Source organism: Benincasa hispida, chromosome 2, assembly GCF_027475165.1.
Source record: "Benincasa hispida cultivar pf3 chromosome 2, pf3_genome.v1.1, whole genome shotgun sequence".
Taxonomy (NCBI): Eukaryota; Viridiplantae; Streptophyta; class Magnoliopsida; order Cucurbitales; family Cucurbitaceae; genus Benincasa; species Benincasa hispida.
The window spans coordinates 8725724-8749127 of NC_143479.1; the positions used below are offsets into that span (position 1 = coordinate 8725724).

The following is a 23404-nucleotide window of genomic DNA, read 5'->3' on the forward strand; positions in this document are numbered from 1 at the left end:
AAGACCTTTGAAGACACAAAATACTCTCCAGACTTCTACTTCAGCTTCCAAGACATCTGATGCTGCACTCCTATAAGGTAGAAGAACTTTGAAGACACAAATAAGCTCTACCAAGACTTCTACTTCAAGCTTCCAAGAGCTTCTGAAGCTGCACTCCTATAAGGCAGAAGACCTTTGAAGACACAAATACTCTTCAAGACTTCTACATCTGCTTCCAAGACTCCTAAAGCAGCACCTCCTATAAAGACAGAAAACCTTAAGACACAAATACTCTCCAAGACTTCTACTCCAAGCTTCCAAGACTTCTACTTCAAGAACGTTTGGTGCTTTCCTTCTCCAAGTCAAGCATATTCATTCAACTGAGAGAGAATCAGAGGATCAAATATTAGAGATCAAACCACATCGCATCAAATCAACTCCAACATCAACACCAACTCAAGTTCAACTCCACGAAACACGTTTCTTCGGAAACCTCGTGCGAACAAATTGGCACGCCCAGTGGAACATCTCTACCTCTCATCTCTCTCTCGTCATCCGAGACAAGAAGTCTACAAATGGCACCAAAGAAAGTTGCATCCAAAGCTACCATTGCAAGCAACACTTACATAAGCTTTGTCATCATGGAGGAAATCTGGGACCAACTGATGGAATCTCCTAAAGGTGGGATCGTCATTAGAAAAAATCCCTTGTTCGACAACTATGCTTCTGCTACTGATCTATCAGAGAAAGAATCACATCTTGATATAGTGACTGTCATGATGACTGATGTAACGACTGAGTCGACCATGGCAGAGATGGAGGTAAAGATAAACCTCCTAATAAAGGCTATAGAGGAGCGAGATCATGAAATCGCTGCTTTAAGAGATTAGATACAAGCTCGAGATACTGCTGAATCAAGTCAATTCCCAGCTACAAAAGCCAATGACAAAGGAAAGACTGTCTTGCAGGAAAGTCAGCCACCACAATCCACCTCTGTTGCCTCCCTGTCAGTTCAACAGCTCCAGGATATGATCACAAACTCCATAAGAGCTCAGTACGAAGGACCGTTGCAAAGCTCCTTTATGTACTCCAAGCCATACACTAAAAGAATCGACAACCTCAGAATGTCAGCTGGGTATCAATCTCCAAAGTTCCAGCAGTTCGATGGAAAGGGCAATCCAAAACAACATGTTGCACACTTCATTGAAACCTGTGAAAATGCAAGAACCAGATGAGACCAGTTAGTCAAGCAGTTTGTCCGTACCTTGAAAGGAAATGCTTTCGATTGGTATACTGATTTGGAGCCAGAAGTGATTGACAGTTGGGAACAACTAGAAAGGGAGTTCTTGAACCGCTTCTACAGTACAAGGCGTATTGTTAGCATGATGGAGCTGACAAACACCAAACAGTGGAAGGGAGAGACAGTCATCGATTACATCAACCGATGGAAAGCTTTAAGTCTGGATTGCAAAGATAGACTAACTAAATTATCTGCAGTGGAGATGTGCACTCAAGGCATGCACTGGGAGCTTCTTTACATCCTACAAGGGATAAAATCTCGTACTATTGAGGAGCTGGCAACACGCGCTCATGATATGGAGCTGAGCATTACCAATAGGGGAACTAAAGATTTCCTAGTCTCTGAAGGGAGAAAATACAAAAATGATGCCAAGGGCACTGAAAAGATCGTGGGTAGTGCCACAAAAGAATCTATGGTCGTTCATGTGACCCCGCTGAAATTTTCCTCCAAAGAAAAACAAACAAAAGTTGAAAGAAGGCACAATGAGGGCGAGAAACGTCGTCCAACTCTTAAAGAATGACAAGAGAAGGTTTATCCATTCCCTGACTCTGGTGTGGCAGATATGTTGGAGCAACTACTAGAGAAGCAACTTATTCAGCTACCGGAATGCAAGCGATCGGAACAAGAAGGAAAAATAGATGATCCTAACTACTGCAAGTATCATCGGGTCATTAGTCACCCAGTTGAAAGGTGCTTCGTGTTGAAGGAACGAATTATGAAGTTGGCCGTGAAAAGAAGATTGAGCTAGATTTGGGTAAAGTAGCTCAGACAAATCACGCTATAGTAGCAGTGACTTCAAATGTTCCAATACTGTTTGTGTCCCATGCTCAAAGACAAAGTCCGATCCAGTTTGGAGAATTCGAGCCTATAGTTGTTCGGTTCTAACAAGAGATTCAAATAGAAAATTCCGAAAAGAAAGATGAGCTTTTTGAAGATGACAACGAAGGGTGGATAATAGTGACTCATCGAAAGAGAAGACAACCAAACTCCACCCAAAAAGAGTCGCGTTCCTATCGAAGCTATAGAAGAAGAAACAAGACTCATAAAAAGAAAGGCAAAAAGATGACACGGAAGCCTAAGCCTGCTAAGAAAGAAGACAAAGACTTCCCTCAATTCCGACGGCCGGCAACTTTGGTAGAATTTCTCCCAAAAAGCTTTCTCCATAATCATCCAGAGAAAGTATCAGAAGTTATTGCATGTCACACTATCGGCATAGTAGAAGTCGACAACAATCATGTGACTGCTGAAGAAGTCAAAGAATTAGAAGAAATGAAGCAAAGAACTTATGTCTTCGATCGTATTAAGCCTTCAAGTGCTCAATCTTCAGTTTTTCAAAGATTGAGTATGGCCACAGTAGGAGAAGAAGACCAATGTCCAACGACTACTTCTGCTCGAACTTCAGCCTTCAAAAGGCTAAGTACATCCACATCAAAGAAAGATTAACCTCCAGCATCTACTTTTGATCGTATCAAGACAACAAGCGATCAACTTAAAGGAAGGATGAAAATCTTGAAGCCAACGTCATTCCATGAAGAAAACAACGACGAAAAGATTCACAGTCGTGTCCTTTCACGCATGAAGAGGAAATTTTCTATTGACATAAGTACAGAAGGTTCCTTGATAGTGAAGTCAAAACTCATCATATTGACGAATCCTACAAATGAAGAGAATAATCAAAACTATGATGAAATAAGAGCTTCTGAAGTTTAAATGAAGAAGCTCCTCATCGCACGAGCCTAAACTGCATGATGCTTCTAGCCCACATGAGCTTAAAATGTGAACTGCCCAAAAAAAATATATGAACTACATTACAACTTGATCCCTTTCATTATAAAGGGTACGTAGGCAACTTAAAGAAATTTAAGTTCAGTCGCGCATAAAAAAAAAAAAAATCTCTTCGAACTACATTATGACTTGATCCCTATCATTAAGAAGGGTATATAGGCAGCTTGAAAGAAACTTCAAGTTCAGTCCAGTTAAAAAAAAAAAACTTGAACTACGTCATGATTCGATCCCTTTCTTTAAAGGTACGAAAGAAACTTAAAGAAATTTAAGTTTAGCCCATCAGAAGAGATACCACAACCACCTAAGTATAATACTATAAGATTGATGTTGATCATCCCCGTCAAAGAATGACACTTCAAATTAAAGATGTTCATCCCTATTAGGGGCAACACAATGGGTTAAAGATGTTCATCCCTCATAAGGAGCCAACACGGTAAATAAAAGGCACACACGTGGAATGCATTTCGCTTCCTCTTTAAAAGTAAACTTATACGCTCCTCCATCTTCAAGTTTAGATGCTCCATCTTCACGCTCAAAGTCACGAAGTCAAGCTCAATGTGAAGATTCATCGATGCTTCATCAAACTCAAATGCAGAGGATTTGTCGATGCTTTGTCAAACTCAAATGTGAAGGTCCCGTCGATGCTTCTCTATCTTCAAGTTCAAGGTTGGTGTGCATGGCTCGGCTCCATCTTCAATGACTCGGTCTACAAAATCATGACGTAGTTTCGCTTTATCTCCAAAGTCGTGGTGCGGTTTCGTTTCCTCTCCAAAATGTTGGGCATGACTTCACTCCATCTTCAAAGTCGTAGTACGGTTTCGTTTCCTCTCCAAAATATTGGTACAACTTCACCCCTTCTCCAAAATTAGTGTAGCTTCGCTTCCTCTCCAAAAATGTGGGTGTGGTTCCACCTCATATGTGAGATCAAGTTTGGTTTGCCCAGCTCTACCTCATATGCGAGGAAAACTCTGGTCCGTCTGGCTCCGCCTTGTATGCGAGATCGACTCTAGCCAACCTAACTTCGTTCAAAATCTTGATGGCACATTCTTCTCATCTTTAAGGTTTGATGGCATATTCGCCTCATCTTCAAATACTCAATGGCATATTTCCCTTATCTTCAAATTTTGATCAAGGAGTAACATAACAAGGCAAACCTTTCGAGGATCCTCCCTAGGGTGATCGAATGGAAGAGTTGTGTGCCTTTGCGGGGCCCCTTCCCATGATGATCAGGATACATGAGTGGTGCTACAAGGTAGATCTTTCCCAGATCCTCTCGAGGGTGATCGAATGGGAGAGTTGTAAGCCTTTGCAGGGCCCCTCCCATGACGATCAGGATACACGAGCGGCGCTACAAGGTAGACCTTTCCGAGATCCTCCCTAGGGTGATTGAATGGGAGAGTTGTAAGCCTTTACGGGGCCCCTCCCATGACGATCAGGATACATGAGCGGCGCTACAAGGTAGACCTTTATGAGATCCTCCCTAGGGTGATCAAATGGGAGAGTTATAAGCCTTTGCAAGGCCCCTCCCATGACGATCAAGATATACGAACAGTGCTACAAAGTAGACCTTTTCGGGATCCACCTAAGGTGATCAAATGGAGGAGTTGTAAGCCTTTACGGGGCCCCTCCCATGACGATCAGGATACACGAGCGCACCAAAGACGGGTCGATGAGAATAAAAAAAAAAAAACTTGTTTTGTTGTGCTCCTTTGGTTGCACCGTAACTCCTACAAAAAAATAGTAGGGGGGCAAGTTAGTAAATAATAATAATAAATAATAAAAAAAAGAGCAAAAAAAAAAAAAAAGAAAAAAATATATATATGAAAACAAAAAAGGGAGTGAAGCCTTAATTCCCCATCTTTCCTTCTTTCTCCCTTCTCCTCACTTACAGCTTCCTACTGCAATTCAAGGCTGATTTGCAATCCGAGTCCGATTGACAAAGATTTAAAGAACGTAAGATCGAAAGAGAATCACAATTCAAACTGCAAAGGACGTAAGAACGAAGGAGATCACACTACAAGATGAAGAAGAGCATGCGTCCTGCCAGTATTTATATAGCTAAGTTCGATGGGATTTTTTTTCTACTAATCAGTTGAAATCTGATAAAATCACGGGTTACTCGAACTGAATACTGTTTATTTTGTTGTGGAACTCCGATTCTTGCTTAAATTAGTTAAGAGTCAACAAAAAAAGATCATGCTCGATTGGAGGTTGCCTGAATTTGGGGTCACGGTGGAGTTTTGAATCCCCAGATTCAACGGCGAGGAGTTTTGAGCTTAAGACTTGAGAGAATCTGGCATAAGCCAACAGTATGGAGAAGGAAATCTCACTAAGACTGGTATCGCTAGCCACAAAGCAGACGACTGCCTGAGATAAAAAAAAAATATTAATAAAAAAAAAATAATAAGGGAGAATCTCGCTCGAAATCCTCTCGCTGGTGTCACTCTCTCCCACAATCTCGCTCAAAATGCTCTCGCTGATCTCGCTCTCTCCCACGATCTCGCTCTCTCCAATGCCACTCTCTCCAAAATCTCGCTCCCACTTTCTCCCATCTTGCTCTCTTCCACGATCTCGCTCTCTCCAGTGTCACTCTCTTCAAAATCTTGCTCTCTGGGGTCGCTCTCTCCCACAATCTCGATCGAAATTCTCTCGCTGATCTCGCTCTCTCCCACGATCTCGCTGGAAATGGTTTGGTATCGCTGGTAATGGCTTGGTATCGCTGGTAATGGTTTGGTATCACTGGTAATGGCCTGATCTCGCTAATAATGGCCTGGTATCATTGGTAATGGCCTGATCTCGCTAGTAAGGCAGTCTTCCAATACGTTGACTCTCCAAAATCTCTTCTATTTAAGTTCAAATTCATATTCCATTCAAATTGGAATTAAAATCAATTGTTATTCCAAATCTCAGTCTAAAGCTTCTAATCCAAATTTTTATTCTAAATTCAAGCCAGCCAAATCGGGTGAGATAAATGTCAAATCCGTCCCAAATTAAAATTTGGCCATATCCCAAATTTTATCAATATTCGAATGGTTAACCTTGATATTGAGTTATGAATAAAATGCCGAGTCAAAATTTGGCTATATTCCAAATTTTATCTCAAATTTAAATCAACCTTAGTTTCTATACTCATTTCCAAGTAAAATTGAGCATATCCCAAATTTTTATCTCAATCCAAAATTGATCAAGATTCAATTTCACCCCAAATTCTATTCCGAATTCGAATTAAATTAAATTTACAATTAAAGTGGAACATAAATTCTACTTTAGTTCAAATTAAAGTTTAAAATTCTACTTTAGTTCAAATTAAAGTTTACTTAGAGAAAGTGGGTCAAACGAACAAGATTTCAAATCAAAATTTTGAGCTAAATTCTCATATTTTGATCATGATGATGCATCAAATTAAAAGAGTCAAAAAAATCATACTTTGATCTCAAATTACATTTTTTTTTCGAGATTCATCCACCCATATACGTGCATAAATCTCGAAAATGGGGCATTTGTCGAATGAGAAATTTTGGACCAATCACAAGTCACCATGTCGTTTGCTAAATTAACGACGAATTTCTAAATCATTGACTTTGGGTCTAATTAGAAGTTGACACATGTCCCGAATTGAATTGAAGACAAGTTTCGATGACGTCACGCGGATGAATCAGATGAGATTAAATTGGTCCAATTTGATATTACTATTTGGGCTTAAAGTCCAAACTACAAAAAAAGTTGAATTGGACCCAAATTCCAGATCAGGCCCAAAACTAACAAATTGGGCCCAACGGTCAGGCCCACGGACCAACCAAGCCCACGAAGCCCACCTGAGAACTCTATAATAGAGAAGTTCTCTTCATTTGTAAAGGCAACATTTTCTACACTCAGAAGACCCAGAGGTAATTTATTAACAAGCAGAGGACTCCCAAGACTCCTGAATCTGCACTTCTATAAGGCATAAGATCTTTGAAGACACAAATACTCTTCCAAGACTTCTACTTCAAGCTTCCAAGACTCCTGAAGCTGCACTCCTATAAGGCAGAAGACCTTTGAAGACACAAATACTCTTCCAAGACTTCTACTTCAAGCTTCCAAAACTCCTGAAGCTGCACTCTTATAAGGCAGAAGACCTTTGAAGACACAAATACTCTTCCAAGACTTCTACTTCAAGCTTCCAAGACTCCTGAAGCTGCACTCCTATAAGGTAGAAGACCTTTGAAGACACAAATACTCTTCCAAGACTTACTTCAAGCTTCCAAGACTCTTAAAGCTGCACTCCTATAAGGCAGAAGACCTTTGAAGACACAAATACTCTTCCAGGACTTCTACTTCAAGCTTCCAAGACTCCTGAAGCTGCACTCCTATAAGGCAGAAGACCTTTGAAGACACAAATACTCTTCCAAGACTTCTACTCCAAGCTTCCAAGACTCCTGAAGCTGCACTCTTATAAGGCAGAAGTCCTTTGAAGACACAAATACTCTTCCAAGACTTCTACTCCAAACTTCCAAGACTTCTACTTCAAGAACGTTCATTGCTTTCCTTCTCCAAGTGAAGCATATTCACCCAACTGAGAGAGAATCAGAGGATCAAATATTAGAGATCGAACCACATCGCATCAAATCAACTCCAACATCAACACCAACTCAAATTCAACTCCACGAAACACGTTTCTCCGGAAAACTCGTGCGAACAAGGTGACACATGGCTTTTGGGAACTAAGTCATGAGCATCTATTTATTATTATAATAATCATAATAAAAATCATATATGAAAGTTTTTTCATGATTAACCTCCATGATATTTGAGAAAATACCATTTTATTTTTTTGTCTTGAATATGATTTATGGTTAGGTTAGTTTTTAGGTTCTAAAATGTTAGCCTCTTATTTTTTTGAATTTTGACTTTAGTTTTTATTTTGCACTTTAAATTATAAAGTGTTATATTTTTAACAATTGAGTTTTGAGTTTACTATACATTTAGTTCATATGCTTTAATATCTTGTACCTCATTTAATAATTTTTTTTATTTTTACTTTTTGAAAATTAAGTATATTTTCTCTCAATTTCTTAAGATATTTTATATCTTTTTTTAAGTAAAAGAGTTAAATTTTTAGCCTAATTAAAAAAATAAAAGCAATTTTTTAAAAACTACGACACTGTTTGGTAACTATTTGGTTTTGAAATTTTAGTTTTTGAAAATTAAGTCTATAAACACTGGTTACACCTCTAAATCTTTTGTTTTGTTATCTACTTTAGACCAATATTTTAGAAAGAAGCCAAAATTCGAAAACTAAAAAAACGTAGTTTTTCGAAACTTGTTTTTTTTTTTTTTTTTTTAAATTTGGTTAAGAATTCTTACACTTGTGAAAAATGCAAAACCATGGTAAGAAAATGAGAGAAAATAAGTTTAATTTTTAAAAACTAAAAATAAAAAAATAAAAAAATAAAACGAAATTGTTACAATGTGAGATTACTTTTTTAATTTTCAAATTTAAGTTTTCTAAAATATTAGTTAAAAGTACATAACAAAATAAGAAATTTTGAGATACGTTACGAAACGGAAGCTACACCTTTATAATTGAGTTTTCCCTCATGTCCACTTTTAGTATTTTAGAGTTCATTTTCTAATAATTATTTTAATATAGTTATATTACTTTTTGGTCACTTTTGAAATTAATTGAAAATCGACATTATAATTATTTTGATCGTCTATGGTCTTTATAGTGTAGAGTTACTCTTTTGTATGCATTACTAATAATCCAACATTATGTTAGAACTCAGATTATGATTATTAATCTATAATAAAAATTGATGTAATCATAATAAAATTTCGTTGATAGATTAATCGCAATCGGTCACAATCATAAACGTAATTTGATTGTTTTTTATCATGTATCGTAATTTCATTTGGATTCTTTTTTTTTTTTTTTAATAATTATATTGTATAGATTAGAGTACAAATTTAGTCTTTAAATATTTAAATTTATGTTTTTCTTATTTTGAGTTTTAAGTACATTTAAAACATATATTAGCTAGATTTTTAATTTTGTTTCTAATGGATCCCTTCAACTCTAAAAATATCTAACAAGTCTTTAACATATTAACAAAATTTAGAAATTAATTAATCAATTAGATATATAATTAAATTTTATGTTTAATGAGACTCTAAATTTTCATTTTTATGTCTAACAAATTTATGATTTTTTTTATAAAAAAATTGAATATAAATAGGACATGTCAAACATAAAATTTAAAACAAATTTAAGATTTATTGGACACAGGTTAAAAGTTTAAAACTTTTATTAGACATTTTCAAAAGTTTATAGACATATTTTGAGCACAAAATTGAAAGTTCGTATATATGTATGTTAAATAGTTGCGAGGCAAGAATCAAATAGCTGAAAGTTAAGGTCTCGTTTAGTAATCATTTAAATTTTTTCTTTTAAATTAAGCCTATAAAAACTATTTTCATCTCTAAATTTCTTCATTTGTTATCTAATATTTACCAATGATTTTAAGAAATCAAGCCAAGTTTTGAAAGCTTAAAAATAGTTTTTAAAAATTTGTTTTTGTTTTTAGAATTTGGCTAAGAATTCAACCATTCTCTTAAAAAATATACAAATCATTATAAGAGATTTAAAAAAAAAATAAACTTAATTTTTAAAAATTAAATAAAAAACTAAATGGTTAAAAAAATAAAAAACGACTCAGACGACCTGTTTTTTTGTAAATATTTTGAAGATACCTTGTTCTGACATTTTTTTTTTTAATTAATGTTATATATTCTTCTGATTTAACCCCGTTAAAGAATTAAACTGCTAATCTAAGTTTTATCCATAAAATTTATAATTTATTTACCCAATTTTAATTTCAATTTCTTTAACCAAAGATAGCCTAGTTCAACTTACATACGAAATGTTAATGACTACGAGGTCTATAGTTCGAATCCCCTATCTTTATTATAATTTATGTTTCTTTGTATTCTTGATTGAAGCAATTTTCTTTTTAATTCCAAATTTTACCTTGGTTATACCTGAAAAATTAATTCAATTAATTTAAAAATTTATCTTATCTCGTAATATATGTAAATAGCTTGTCACATAATACGTTTTATGAAAATCACAAATCAGCTATTGACCAAGTACTCAAAACATAGTATTGTAGTTATGCTTCTCAGATCTTAAAGTCGATAGTACAAGTTCATGTCTTTTGAGTTATACAATATTTTTTAATGGGTCAATATAATTTTGAAAACTTATAATATTTTGGGAATAAAGAAATATTTTCCCCTTGTCATTACTTGAGTGAGTCAATCATAACACTAGGCTTTTAGCTTTATTGAATTGAATCATATACTTTTTCTCTTTTTCAAGGAGAAATGAATCATATGGTAGAATTGGAATAAATGCTGAAATGACATATCAAAATTAAATTTAAAAAATCCACAAATTAATCCATAAACCACATTAATCAAACCATCCAAATCAAAGTCAAATCCACAAACTCACCGATATAGTATAATTCACCTAACATAGACTTGTAAAATCAGCATTAAAGTATATTTATCTTAAAAAAAAAACTGATAATAATTATTTTAGAAGAAAAAAAAGCCCAAACTTAAATATGAGTAAAGTTGTTAAAGCATACAACCAAGTAATTAGATAATAGATATTCAAATTTCTACTCATGTTATTGAACTTAAAAAGAAAAAACACGTTCCTTAAAAACAATTTATAAAATATCTACCTCACCAACACATAAACATACTCGTAGCTAGTCACCATGAAAAACATAATTTGAGAGCATATATTTTTTTTAATTTAATAATTACATGGATCAACTCTGACCTTAATAAAAAAAATATATAGATAAGATATCTTCAAATTGACGTAGAGTGTATAATCAACCTTTCTTATTTGAATTTAACATTCTAACGACGTAAAATTGGAGTTAGATTAGAAATTAAAAGTTAAGGCTTTGAACTATAGATACGGGCTTATAAAATCAACATGAACATAACTAAACGATAATTGACATATACACTTTCTTTTAAATTATGACGTTTAAATTTCATACTTTACATGTCTTGTACCTTAAAAAATACGATTATAAAAATCCTCTATTGTCAATGTTTTTCTAGTGTTAAATTACTGTCATACCCTTTTTGTGTGGGACTAAAGAAAATTAATATAGTGACAAAACCCAACCCAAATTTGCTTTCACCCTCCCTAAGGGAAAAATAAATATTCACTTATGTTAACAAATATAGGCTACTTGAGAACGGAAAAAATATATATATTGACACATTATTATTATTTTTATTTAAAATAAAATAAAATAAAATGCAAAAAGAAAAAGTATGGCTATGATGGTGGAAATTTCCCCCAATATTAGATTCCATTTTCTTCAAGTAACGTGGAAACCTGATTCTAGGTTTGAAAAAGAAAGCTCAATTCTCAACTTTTTTTTTTTAAACTAATTATTGTATTTGAAAAAAATAAATCAGGGAAATGGGAGGAAATAGTAAAATCAGGAGTACTTTATTATTACTATTATTATTTTTGTAAAAAACGAAAATAATAAATTTTTTGGCAAAAACATATCGCGCATGACATATATTTTTAATTTCCAAATTGTTCCTGATATGGTCGACTAACAAATTTTTCGAGTATAATTGCGATACCTTATATAAATTCTCAATTTGAGACTTCAATTTAACGGATTCAAAAGATAAAAGTGTTGGATTTTTCTCCTATTTTAAAATTTGAATCGATAGTTTCATATATGTTTTGATTTGATTTAACCATTTTTCGAAATATTCCGAACTAATCAATTTTTAATTTGTTTATCACCATTTTAATTTTAATTTAATATATCATTAGATTTTAATATTCAGATTAACATTTTTTTTATCCTAATTAGGAATTTACACAATATTTTATGTACATTATCGTCTAACAAATTATATATTTCGTTTAAATATTTTTTATTTTTTTTATTTTTTAATCACTTTTCATTCATTATCATTTTGTTATATTATTATATCATTAATTTGTCTTCTTTACAAACAAATAAGTATTTATTTTTGTAATCCTGATGTTTTTGCTATGTCTAGAGTTAGGTTTCTTTCCTAGATTTCGTGGTTGATGGAGTTATAAATACAATATAATTGTTTAGGCTTAAATGAAAATGGAATTATGAATACAATATAATTGTAAATAAACGATTTTTCTCCGGATTATATTTGAATTTATATTTTATTATCAAATTAGATTTTATCTAACTACTTATCGAATTAATCACAATAAACAAAAACTTCATAATTTTTCTCTCCAATTTATATTTGAATTTATCTTTTATTATCAAATCTAATTTTATGTAACTAACTTTTAATTGGTTTAAATGTTTGTTTCAAATTCAATTGTATCTAAATATTTTTCATTATTTTATACATATTGTTATCAAAATTAATTTGATTTTTTCTCACATTTTCTATGTTTTCAATTTTTCATATAAAAAACACATAAGAACGGTTTGTTGTGCTTAAAAAGAAATGTATAAATGAGAATTAAACTTTAAATATTTGAAACGTGTGCGAAATATATATTTGTTTAGTTTATTATTATAAGATAATAATAAAAAAAAAACCTAAATCTCATATTCTTCAACTTCTTCTCTTAACCACCTCCAAAATCTCTTTTTCTCCTTCAATCTCATGTCTGTGATGGTTGGCTCAGCAACCATTTCTTGAATTCTATCGTCTTTGCTAGCTTTTGACGACCATCCTCGCCAGATCACCGACCTTTTTTGCCCGCACATATATTTTTTGCTTTTGTTTCTACCTTGAACATAGTTTTCAACGATGAAGTTTTGAGATTAATAGTGTTTAAAATTGACTTTTAGATCCTATGAGCAAAATGATCACTTGGAATAAAGACAAAAAAAAAAAAAAAAAAAAAAAACCCGATTTGGTGTCAAATGCAATCATACTTCCAATAGTCACATCATTCTGAAGTTGCAATTGTTTCAAATATTCACTTGTCAACACCAATTTCACTAGTACAATCAACTTTGCTCTTTCTCACATTGGAGAAAGTCCATCGTTGTAGACATCCATAAGTTACCTCCACCGCCTGGTCGTCATGGGCCTATTTGGTTCACAATCCAGATTTTGTTTTATGTTTTCAAATTCACTTAATTCAATGAATATGTGTTTGGTAGAAAACCCAAATTATGTTTCTAAAAACTGTTTCCAGATTTTGTGATTCAAACAGTGTAAATTCTGAAAACAACATTTTTATGTTTTCGTTGTATCCATAATTTGAATTTTAAAATTTAAAATGCAAAATTATATTAAATAAAGTTTAAAAAAACATTTAGAAATATAGTGTATGTCATATGATAACTCGATTCAATTTTAAAAAAAATTAAAATATTTATTACCTAATATATTATAAATTAGGTTAAATTCCAAATTCAGTCCCTATGGTTTGGATAAAGTTAAAAGTTAATTCGTATGGTTTTAAAATATAGATTGTAGTTCCTATGGTTTGATATAACTTCATACATAGTCCTTATGGTTTGTTAAATCTTTTTAAATAATCCCTACCATAGGGACTATTTATGAAACTTTTATCAAACCATATGGGGTAAATTCTAAGTAATCATAAGATCTAAATTTTAACTTATTCTAAACTATAGGGACAAAAAAAAAATTCAATTTATCTTATAACTTGTATATTATTACAAAATAATAATTTTACAATTTTGTTAACGTAAACTATGTTCATAAACAATTTTTAATAGTTTATTATCAACTAATATTTAGTGGATAACTATAACTAGTTTGCAATTGTTTACATTAGAATCCAATTTCTGAATTTTTCTACCAAACACATATTTGAAAACATGAAATATAACTCCTTTTTCACTTAACCCTTTGTTTTCAAATTTCTGTCTTCAAATTCTCTACCAAACAGGCCTAAAATACCATGTATTTGTGGTTCTAGAATGTTAGGTAGAGTGTATTTGTAGTATTCGAGTTGTTTTTTAAGCAGTATATCTTTGCATTATCGTTTGTATTAATTTTGTTATTTTAGGATAGTTCCGACATCTACTAATGAGTATTTTCTATCATATAAGTTCGTGGTTACTTTTATAATTTTGAAACCTTTTTTTTTCATTTTTCTAAATAAAATTTTAAAATTTGCTATTTCTTTTGTCAGCCCAAAAAATTATTTAAGGAACTCGTTATCTTTTTGAGTTCATATAATGCACTTTCTATTTATTATCGTAGTGATTTTAAGGGGGTGTTTGTTTCGAAGATTGAGATTTGATAGGTTAGGCATCCTAAACCCAACCCTTGTTTGGAGCATAGATTTAGGAAGTCTGACTTCCTACATCTTTTCCCATGGTTTCAACGGTGTTTACTATTCAAACCCATGAGTCACTTTTTTTTCTTTTTCTTCTAATTTAATTTAGGAAATATGTCGGCCAACCTATGGATACTACTTTCGGTGACCATCACGACGAACTCCAGCAGTCACCTCCAACGAACGTCGTCGGCCAACTTCGACATCACCTCTAGTGATTGCTGCCGATCAACTCCGCCCGCCACCAGCCAACTTCGGTCGCCACTTCCTGCGACCGCCACCGACCAACTTTGGCCACCACCTTGGTGACCGTTGTCGGCCAACCTCCAGTTGCCACTGCCCAACTCCGACCACCATCGACCAACCTCTGGTAATTCCCTTCCCCCACATTGACAAAATTCCGGCCACCAACTCCGTTGGCCATCCTCCGACTGCCACTTTCGACGACCATCACCAACCAACCTTGAAAATATTAATAAAAATACTCTTATATGTAACAAACTAGACAAATTTATATATAAAAACACTTTTAAGAAAGAATTGCAATACATGTATTTTTTTTAATCAAAAGTGTTTAATTAAAAATGAATTTTTGAAATATATTTTTTTTAAGTCATTCCAAACACGCCAATAAACTGCAGTTGTATAGTTATATTTATTTAGGTTATATATGTAGAACTATATATGTTTGAAAATTCTAATTTAATTTAATAAAATTTTAATTTTTTTGGTCAATTTAACTAGTTCAAAGACTCGGAATCATTTTCTAAACGTAAAGATTTAAAATGTTTAAAACAACTCAGGGAAACTAAAACTCAAAATTTATGATTTTTTATTCCTCAAATGTAATGGCTAAAACGTTTAATCCTAAATTTTCATAAAATTAACAATTTAGTCCATTTTAAAAAAAGCTAAGTGTCAACTTTTATATGTAACAATTTAGACATGTAAATTTGATTTCCAATCAGTTTATCTATCTACATGTGTAAAAAATTTCATTAAATCTCAAATATATTTTATAATATTGATTAAATCATTACAATTCATAAAATATAAAGACTAAATTGTTACAGTTGAATAACTAAATTATTATAAGTTCAAGAGTATAGAAATTAAATAAAGTTGAGGAACTATAGAGAAAAACATCTTTTAACCTAAATCGAAAGAGAAGCATCGGCCGAAATAGCACCAACTATATGGGCCAGGTTGTTGGGCCTAACTCCGGCCCATTAAATGGTCCAAATCATTTGGGTTATTAAACGACATCGTTTTATTCGTCTCTTTGGGCAGTACAGGGATGCACGATGGTTCGCCCTTTATTTTAAAGCCATTGCGAAAGGGGCATGGGTGGGTAAGTGCGAAAATTTAGGAAATAAGAGGGATATTTTGGTAACTTGGTTAATATTTAAATGAAATCTCGGCCCTCTGTTTTTTTCCTAGTCTGTGGAAAAGAGCGAGCGAAGCAGAGGAGTTTCCGTTATCCATTCTCTCTCTCTCTCCCCCTCTCTTTCTCTCCCCCGAAGATCTTCTCTCCCCCGGAAAAAATATCCACACAAATTAGGGTTTCTTTCCCACCTTCGTTCCTTCAATTCGATTTCAACTCTTCAATCATGGTTACTGATTCGATCGCCAATGCTTCAATTTCTTTGGCTCCAAACGCTCGGGATTTACCCCTGCCTAAGAAGAAGAGGGTGAGGACTCTCTCTCTCTCTTTCTCTCTGTTCAGACGTAATCTTCTCATTTTTTTTTCCTTTTGATTTTAATACCGGAGAGTTTTGTTTTTGTTGATGATTGATTTACTTTTCTTCTAATTTGTCGTGATCGTTTCGTTTGGGGGTTTCAGGTTAAGAATTCCAAATTGAAGCAGTCCAAGCTTGACGTTCGTCGGGAACAATGGCTTTCTCGAGGTATTGCCACTAATTATGTTTGAATTTCTTGTTAATTGAAAACGGGATTTATGCATGTGAGAATTTGTTTTTAATCGATTTGGGTTCACGAGTCATAGGTGCTGTAAAGAACAAAAAATGGAACGAAGAAGACAATCGGCTTGATTCAGTGGTCATTAAAACGAGGGAAGATGATAATCTTTCCTCCAAAAAAATAAATATGAGGGACATAGGAGAAGAGAACGATAGATCGGTCCACCGCCACAGCGATTTTTCGGACTCACCGTCTAATAGCCCCCCTAGTCTTGGCAGTAGTATTTTGGGTGGAAATGATTCGGGTCCTCATTTTACTGGGAGTAGCAGTAGTAGTAGCTGCCGTAGCAGCTCTAGTGGTTGTCGCTCGGGGAGTATAACGGAGGAGGAGGAGGAAGAAGAAGGAGATGATGACTGCTTGGATGATTGGGAGGCTATTGCCGATGCCCTAGCCGCCACTGACAAGCAGCATGATCAATGTTCAGAGTCTTCCCCTAGAGGCAATGTTGTCTCTCAATTGGATTCTTGTGGAGACAGCAGAAATGAATTGGGCGTAGGAGATGGTGACTCGGGTGTTGATCGTGGGAGAATTGTGCAGAGGGCTTCAATGAATTGCCGAGCATGGAGGCCTGATGATGCCTTTCGTCCTCAGAGTTTGCCCATGTTATCAAAACAGCTTAGTTTACCGAATACAGACCGGCGTTTCGGATGTGGAGGTGGCATCCCTTGGGGCTGTGGTGGTGTTCTACCTGTGCCTACATCTTGTCCAATTTGCTTTGAAGACTTAGACCTTACAGACTCGAGTTTTTTACCTTGTTTCTGTGGATTCCGGCTATGCCTTTTCTGTCATAAGAGGATTATTGAAGAGGATGGGCGCTGTCCTGGCTGCAGGAAGCCATATGATCGTGATCCTGCCGACAGTGAGACTAACGTACAAGGTGGCAGCCCAATGTTCGCATTGGCTCGTTCTTGTAGCATGATTTCAAGGTCTTAGGTAGTGTTCAGTTTCTGTGAGTTAAATGTACGTCTGGTCTCACGTTTTTTTTTTTTTTTTTTTTTTTTTGTTCCTGCGTCTCTTGGGTATTATGGTAGTCTTGGGCTCTGATTTTCATAGTAATAGAAGTGGCATTTGGGTGTTGAAGTATGATTATGAGATTGAGAACCTTTAAACTGAGCTGTTTCGTACATGAGTGTGGTTCTTATCTTATCGTACATTTGCCAATGTAGAGGACTTATTTCGTACTTAATATGTGAATAGACGAGGTGGTATAGAAATGAATACATGGAATAATGATACAACATTTGTTTTTTCCACTTCTTATTTATTTGTATTTGCATGTATGCTGAAACTGTTCTATTTATCACTTTGCTCAGTCTTCCAGATTTTATGAAATTTAGTGTCATGATTGACTACTTCCATGGGGTTCTACAGCATAAAATGGAATGTGGAAATACTTTCAATAACTTATATGCTACATAATTTTTTTTGTTTGTTAGTTTTGGGATAAGAAACCTGATATCAGCCAAAGTTAAGCTTAACTCGTCTTGCTTTAGAATTTAGACATATTGGCTTATCATTGTTTTAATGACCATTTTAAGTGGTATGGTTAATCTTTGGTGTTCGGCTGTAAATGACATTTTCTCAAGAGTGGGCACCGAGCATGGATTGATATAGAAGAATCTTTAGTTTGATGCATCTTAACACCTTCATTGGCTTATTGTTCAGGATTATATTGAAACAACTCTTTTGACATGTTCAATGATTGGAATGCCTTATTGTAGATTTTTGGTTCTGGCCTGTTTTAACTTTGCAGCCTTATCTTTATGTACCTTGATTCTTCTTAATGAAAGAGATTTTGTGTGTGTTTCTTCTTCTTCTTCTTTTTCTTTTTTTTTTTGGGGGGGGGGGTGCTCCTTTTTTATGATTCTTATGCTTTAGAGATGGACTCCTGTGTCTCTCGTATGTGTCCTTCTAGATGACTTTTCAAATTGAATAAAATAGTTCCTAAAACATGCATGTCTCCCCGATAGTGACAATAAAGACTATGATCTAAACTTCAAAGACAGCGTTGCAGCTGGCAGTTTTCCTTGGATGGGCTGAACGCCACATCTGTTTTGGTCATACCATATTTTGTGCCTCTTCACTGGCAGTGGCAGGGCAGGTGCTTGCTGGAAGACGGGTTTCTTGTAGTGTCTGTAATTGGTTGTACTTCACAGGAATAAAGCTTCACCATCTAAGCTTGTAAATCATGTATTCATTAGGCCATTGGTGAATCTGCCCTTTAATGAGGTCCTAATATCTGTTTTGCTCACGATGGATTGAATAATACGCTTGTTGAACTGCAGCTATGGGATTTTCTATAATTCTCTGTGTATTTTGGGCTCGCTTTCACATTTCTGTAATTACAAAGGATAATCCTGTGAATGGAGAGGTATTAACCACTTCTATACTGCGTACTCATTTGCTGTTGATATTGACCTATTTGGTCCAACTTATTTAGAACATATTGATTGTTGATTGGTGGTCTCTACTCTCCATACGTAAACTATTACAGTTGCTATATATGAACAGATTGGAGATTGGATTCTCGAGAGAAAATGTCTGTTTGGATTGACTTAGGAAAAGTTACTCTACGATCCTCAAAATTATGTTTACTGTTTCAAATGGTTACTCTGATATAAATGTTTTGCCTGTAGTTCCTTTTTCTATAATATACCTGTCATGCTTATTGTTTATGGTTTATGTTGCATCTTAAATTGCATTCTAGTTTCTAATTATCCCAGTATCTTCTAGAAGGCAAACCGGCATTTATCTCCATGAACGAGGCCTTTTCCCCTCAGCACAGGTGGTTGGCCGTTTCCGTCGGAGTTTGCAAGGTTAGTGCTTGTTGATTATCTTGTTGAAAGTCCCGCCATGAGTATAAAATTGGCAGTGAAATTGTTTTAGAACATATTCATTAAAAAGTGAAGTACATCCTACATTAGGGCATTTTTTTAAAAATAAGTTTCTAATTATTCATACAAACAGAAGGGATCCTGTTGGAACATCATTTCTTTTACAAGTACAATGGCGCATTTAGGTCGGACTACATCGTGTTAGTAGCATCCTCGTTATTTACCATCCTCTCGATATCATCCTTAATACAAGACTGTGATCTATGATGCTCAGGAAGTGTCTTCCACCACTCCATGAAGGTAGATTTCTCTAACAACATATCATCTTCAATCACATTGACACATCGCTTCATCTTCTTCTCCAGCTCTATAATTTCTCTTGAACATTCAGCATACATTTTGGTTTTGGTTTGGATACGAAGCTCCTCAACTATTGCCCAAAGAGTTGATTCTTCACTGGGTTCTGTCATCTTTTGACTATGTTCGAGCCATCTCTGTGTAAATCTGTAACGTTTCGGCCTTCCTTTTGTCAGATAAGGACCAGTATCATCATTCTTCGAGTGTCTATAGTAGTTAGCAATATCTAGAGGCTCAACGAGACGGCGAAACCTGGTTCCGAGTTTTATCCACTCATCATTGCCCTCGAATTCCTCTGGGAGCTCATATCTTTTGAGCATTTCTACGATCTCATCCCATATGCCTGCCTGCTCAAGCCTCTTGATATTAGCTTGGAAGTCTTTCGGATCCGCTTGGAGTTTAAAGGCATCATAATATCCCAAACCGTCAACATTACATACAGCTCTGTAATTTTCTTCTAGCCAATTCAATCGTTCCTCGATATACTGTTTCTTTAGTTCCATCCTTTCTTGATTTTTCATTTTCTGCTCTTCGTATGTGCCGGCTGCCCGAAGATTCAATAAAGCTCTCGTACTCTGTAATTTCACATTAAAAAATTAGAATTCGTTGTACTTCCATGTCGCATACCCTATGACACTTCAAATTAGAATTCGTTGGAGTTGAAGAAGAATATGAATATACATATGAGACAGAGAGAGAGGAGAGCAAAAAGTTTAGAGAACTTACTAGGCCAAGTTCATTCAATACTTCAGTTATTGGTGTGTTCCTGTCTGTTAAGGACAATGGAAGCTTATCCAATTCATCTAGACGAATGGCATATAGGAGCTCCAAGTTTTGCTGCATTTTAGATTCATAACCCCAATGGGCCTTTAAACTTTGTTGAGCAATGTGATCACATTCGCTCTCAGAACTCAACTGACAAGAGTAGAATAGTATTTGTAAAACAGCATCTGGGTTGCTCACCACCACCACTTTCTCACTTTCAGTAAAGAAAATGTAAGTGCCAAAAGGGCTATAAGGACTCAATTGCACAAAGCTTTTCAAAGTGTCTAGCAAAAGGTTAGTGTTTCCCATAAGATGGCAGGCGGCATTGCTTACCACTGCTGATGCATTCCTCATCACTGTCATGAAGAACTCGGTAGCTACGTTCCCATTTGATGCTGACCCGAGTGATCTCGAGTTCAAGGTGTTGAGGATGGTTTGAAGTTGTGGTTGTAAGGAAGATAAAGGAGCAAGATGGATTCGTGGAACGATGTCATATCTCGTGACAAAGTGGACGAAATGGATTGACCATTTCTCCCTTTTGAGAGCATGGGAGAAAATGAAGTTACCAACAAGGGGAGATCCAAATGTGATACATTTTGGAGGAGTGAAGTTGGTGTTTGAGTCTGAGTTTCTTTGCTGTTCCAACAGCCAGATGGTTGCCAGAATGGCTATTGGACCTCCGACTGAGTGGCCAGTAAACACCACAGGCTTATTCCCTCTCAGAACCTGAGAAACAAAATTTGATTATCGATCTCAATAGGTAAAAGAAGACTGAATTTATTGCAAGTGAATAACAATAATGAGAACTTGAAAAAGGAGAGGTGCGCACTTTCTAGGAATTGTTTTTCATAAAGAGCTGGTGAAATATGGAGAACGATACTGAATCATATTTGGCAAAGTTACTTTCTATATCTGTATATTTGCAGTAACAAAAAGTTATTATATTTACATTAAAGGAGTAAAGAGTCATAAAGGGGAGAAACAATTACAAATCTTGGGAAAGTGTCCATTTATAGTCTTAAAACTTTTATAAAATTCAAACTAATTATGCAACGTATTAATTTAAACTCCAAACTAAAGTACTTCCGTATTCCATTGTGTAGAAAATTTATACTTATTTTCATTAAACTCCAATTGCCAATCAATTTAAGTCCTTTATCAAGTTTAAAGCTAACTTTCAAAATTTTTAAAAACTTTGGAGAAGGAATTAAATAGAAAATTTGAGGAAGAATCAGTAGAATTCATCCTTTTTAAACCTCTAAATTTTTGGTAAGGAATATAGGAGATGGGGAAGTTTATTAACTTTTATTGAAGAAAGTAAATGAATAAAGAACTTGAGAAGCAAACGTGAATATTTAAACCGGTAGACCCATAAAAAGTAATAAATTGGGGGGAAAATTAGGACAAAGTACCTCCTTGAGCTTCCCCAAAATTCCCTCAAATCTCTGAAAAAATGCAGAGTTGACCACAGCATAATCGTCGACGCCGATGCTCCTGACGGACGGAAACAGCCGAGAATCGATTTTCGTTTCTCCGAAAGACGAATCGGAAGAGGAGAACCAGGCGTCGGGCGACCAAGATCCGGCGAAGCTGATGACGGAGAAATCTCGGGTTTTATCAAGGAGAAATGGCTTCTCAGGATGCTTGTGAGCTTTAATGGCGGCGGACCAGGCGTTTGCGATGAGATCTTCCTTCAAACCAGTGGCGTCTTCAAGTCTCGAGTGAGCCATTTTCCTTAGCTCCGACAGCGATGATGCTGTCTGAGTCTGAGTAATGACTTTTACAGTTTCTTTTTCTCTGTTTTTAATAGCTCCGATGATGCTCTCTTCGTCTTCGTCGTCGTCTCCGTCTTCGTCTTCTTCGGAATATATGATAAAGATAAATGATGAGATTTCAATTAATTGCTTGTCGTTTTTCCTTTAGAAAAAGTAGTTTTGGGTTGGCGCTGGGCTTTCAAGAAACTCAAGTGGGTTTGCTAAGGAATCAAATTTAAATATCCATGAACTTTCCACCTTTGTTTCTTTCACTTTCACATGTGAGAGTTAGGAAAATACCTTTCCTAGAACATGCAAGTTTTTCAAGACAAAATTGTAATATTTTGAGACAAAAAGATAAAAAAAAAAAAAAAAAAAAAATCCTCTTGTACTCATTTTTTTGCAATCTATTCTTAAACAAATATCTCCCTAAATATTTGCATATGAATTTTGTGTTAAAAAAGCCTACCAAAATAGGAAGAAGAATCATAATAATTCTCTCTTAAAAATGGAGAAAACAAGAAATAAATGATAACGAAGAGAATGAAAAATTGTTCATATAAATGAGAGTCGCTACCACCCAATTGATTATAAATTTTCTCTTATATTTTGTTTATTCTTCATTATTAGTCTAAACATGTAAGAGAACTATGCATAAACGTGTTTCAAACATCAGAGGCTCTAAAATGGAGACTTAATAATCAAATATTAAAAATTAATTAAACAATGATTAGTGTAAAATGGAGAATATAAACAGATTCCTTTATAAAAGTTTTAAAGATTTTGTTGTTGGTTGAATATTTGTTTAAGGACTTTGGTTTGTAGTTGAACGGGTTATGTCATAGAAATTGTCACAAAAGATGCTATTTTTGCAAGAATTTTTTTCTTATGTGGAATATTTTGCATAACTATTTTCTATGAATTTTTTCCTCTCTTATTTGTTTGTCAATTTTGATTGGGATGTTCTTCCTTTTCTTCGTTGTGCCTATTTATTTGGAAGTTTTTGCATTATTAGTGTTGCTGTTTCTATATATGTTTTGATGGTTTTGTACTTTATGTGGTAGCCGTTGGTACACTGCGGTTGAGTAATATCTTTGCTTGATATATTTGTCATGGAAAATCACCGTTGAACAAGAAGCTTTCATTGTTTTAGGGGAAGCCTTAAGATTTATCTTTCGAGGAGGAATTCTCTATCTTATGGGAAGCCTAAGATACCATCATGCGAAGGAGTTCTTCTACTTAGGGGAAGCTCAAGTCAGATCAATGAATTATTTTCACTTGTTGTCACATT

General features: G+C 34.6%; 2 protein-coding genes and 1 pseudogene across 2 annotated transcripts; 2 read left to right on the plus strand and 1 right to left on the minus strand.

Moving 5' to 3' along the window:
• Positions 1 to 554: 554 nt before the first annotated feature.
• LOC150037632 (uncharacterized) lies at positions 555 to 4979 on the plus strand (annotated as a pseudogene).
• A 10869-nt stretch (positions 4980 to 15848) lies between these two features.
• Positions 15849 to 17656, plus strand: LOC120071026 (uncharacterized). Its single transcript, XM_039023011.2, has 3 exons — positions 15849 to 16114; positions 16267 to 16330; positions 16429 to 17656. The coding sequence occupies exons 1-3, from the start codon at positions 16034 to 16036 to the stop codon at positions 17334 to 17336; spliced, it is 1053 nt and encodes a 350-aa protein (XP_038878939.1). The 5' UTR covers positions 15849 to 16033; the 3' UTR covers positions 17337 to 17656.
• Positions 17657 to 19268: 1612 nt separating this feature from the next.
• Positions 19269 to 22688, minus strand: LOC120071024 (protein EDS1L-like). Its single transcript, XM_039023010.2, has 3 exons — positions 21772 to 22688; positions 20321 to 21085; positions 19269 to 20169 (listed from the first exon to the last, which is right to left on the minus strand). The coding sequence occupies exons 1-3, from the start codon at positions 22087 to 22089 to the stop codon at positions 19429 to 19431; spliced, it is 1824 nt and encodes a 607-aa protein (XP_038878938.1). The 5' UTR covers positions 22090 to 22688; the 3' UTR covers positions 19269 to 19428.
• Positions 22689 to 23404: the final 716 nt, after the last annotated feature.

Coding starts and splice junctions, on each gene's coding strand:
- LOC120071026 (XM_039023011.2), top strand. CDS start 16,034: ATGGTTACTGATTCGATCGCCAATGCTTCAATTTCTTTGGCTCCAAAC. Junction 16,115..16,266: donor CCCTGCCTAAGAAGAAGAGG/GTGAGGACTCTC, acceptor TGGGGGTTTCAG/GTTAAGAATTCCAAATTGAA. Junction 16,331..16,428: donor GGAACAATGGCTTTCTCGAG/GTATTGCCACTA, acceptor CACGAGTCATAG/GTGCTGTAAAGAACAAAAAA.
- LOC120071024 (XM_039023010.2), bottom strand. CDS start 22,089: ATGGCTCACTCGAGACTTGAAGACGCCACTGGTTTGAAGGAAGATCTC. Junction 21,086..21,771: donor TTTTGGGGAAGCTCAAGGAG/GTACTTTGTCCT, acceptor TTTGTTTCTCAG/GTTCTGAGAGGGAATAAGCC. Junction 20,170..20,320: donor TATTGAATGAACTTGGCCTA/GTAAGTTCTCTA, acceptor GTGAAATTACAG/AGTACGAGAGCTTTATTGAA.